The sequence below is a fragment of the Penaeus monodon genome, chromosome 22 (genome assembly GCF_015228065.2).
Source record: "Penaeus monodon isolate SGIC_2016 chromosome 22, NSTDA_Pmon_1, whole genome shotgun sequence".
Classification (NCBI taxonomy): domain Eukaryota; kingdom Metazoa; phylum Arthropoda; class Malacostraca; order Decapoda; family Penaeidae; genus Penaeus; species Penaeus monodon.
In genome coordinates, this window is record NC_051407.1 from 42,391,259 (window position 1) to 42,392,100 (window position 842).

Here is an 842-nt window from a genome sequence, read left to right on the forward strand (position 1 = left end):
ATCCACCAGGAAGTCGCTATTACCTGATGCACATACTGGTGATGGAGGCTCCGTCGCACACGGCAGCCAGCAGCACCAAGCACACCACGCTCGCCACCACCACGCGGACCTGGGCCTGGGAGACGCGGAAGATTACTGTAATAAGTTAGCATTAAAAATACCGAAGCCTAGGAAGAGTTTTAGTTGGGTCATAAAGGGAGGATCAAGAGAGCTTTCGCTGCTAAGTAACTGAACTGTGTGCTTTGGCTGGCACGCAGCCTGGACTGATTGGGGCACGAGAAGGGTACTGCTAGGAAAGTGGTCAGGGATAAATTAGTACGGTAAGTTATGCCTATGAAGAGGAAAGTTTATGAATAAAAAAAAAGATATCCTATGGAGAGGGGAATTATGTGAAATGTGTATGTGTCTGTATGTGGGTGCACTAACACTCTTTTCATCAAATCCAGCAACATTTATACTTTACTCTGACAATATGATTTTATATGATTTGCTGTCCCATCACAAATATTCTTCCGTGAAGTTAGGTTATGTAGACAGCCTCTTGCGTACTAAACACGAGACCTGTATATTTTATAATATGGTCGACAGTTTCATTCCCTCTGACAAAAACTGCACCTATATCTGCTGTCTAAGACGGGCCCTATGCCGGCACCCCTCCTGCCCTGCCTGGTATTTGTCTGACAGATAAGCCGCTTCGACAATACTTTAAGTCCCCCCTTTAACTCCGTTTTCTCTTATGCTCAACGCACAGTATTTGAGGGATTACCTTTAGGTATCATTTTCCATCACTCACTGACGGTTACGCAACCCTTATTGCAGACTATCTAACCAATGCATTAACA

The 842-nt window shown here is 44.8% G+C and overlaps 1 protein-coding gene across 1 annotated transcript in view; it reads right to left on the reverse strand.

Moving 5' to 3' along the window:
- LOC119587165 (eclosion hormone-like) overlaps nucleotides 1–842 on the reverse strand; it is a 14,898-nt gene that overhangs the window by 865 nt on the left and 13,191 nt on the right. The window contains exon 2 of the mRNA XM_037935931.1: nucleotides 24–115. Within this exon, the coding sequence (XP_037791859.1) occupies nucleotides 24–115 (92 nt within the window). The remainder of the gene's footprint in view (nucleotides 1–23; nucleotides 116–842) is intronic.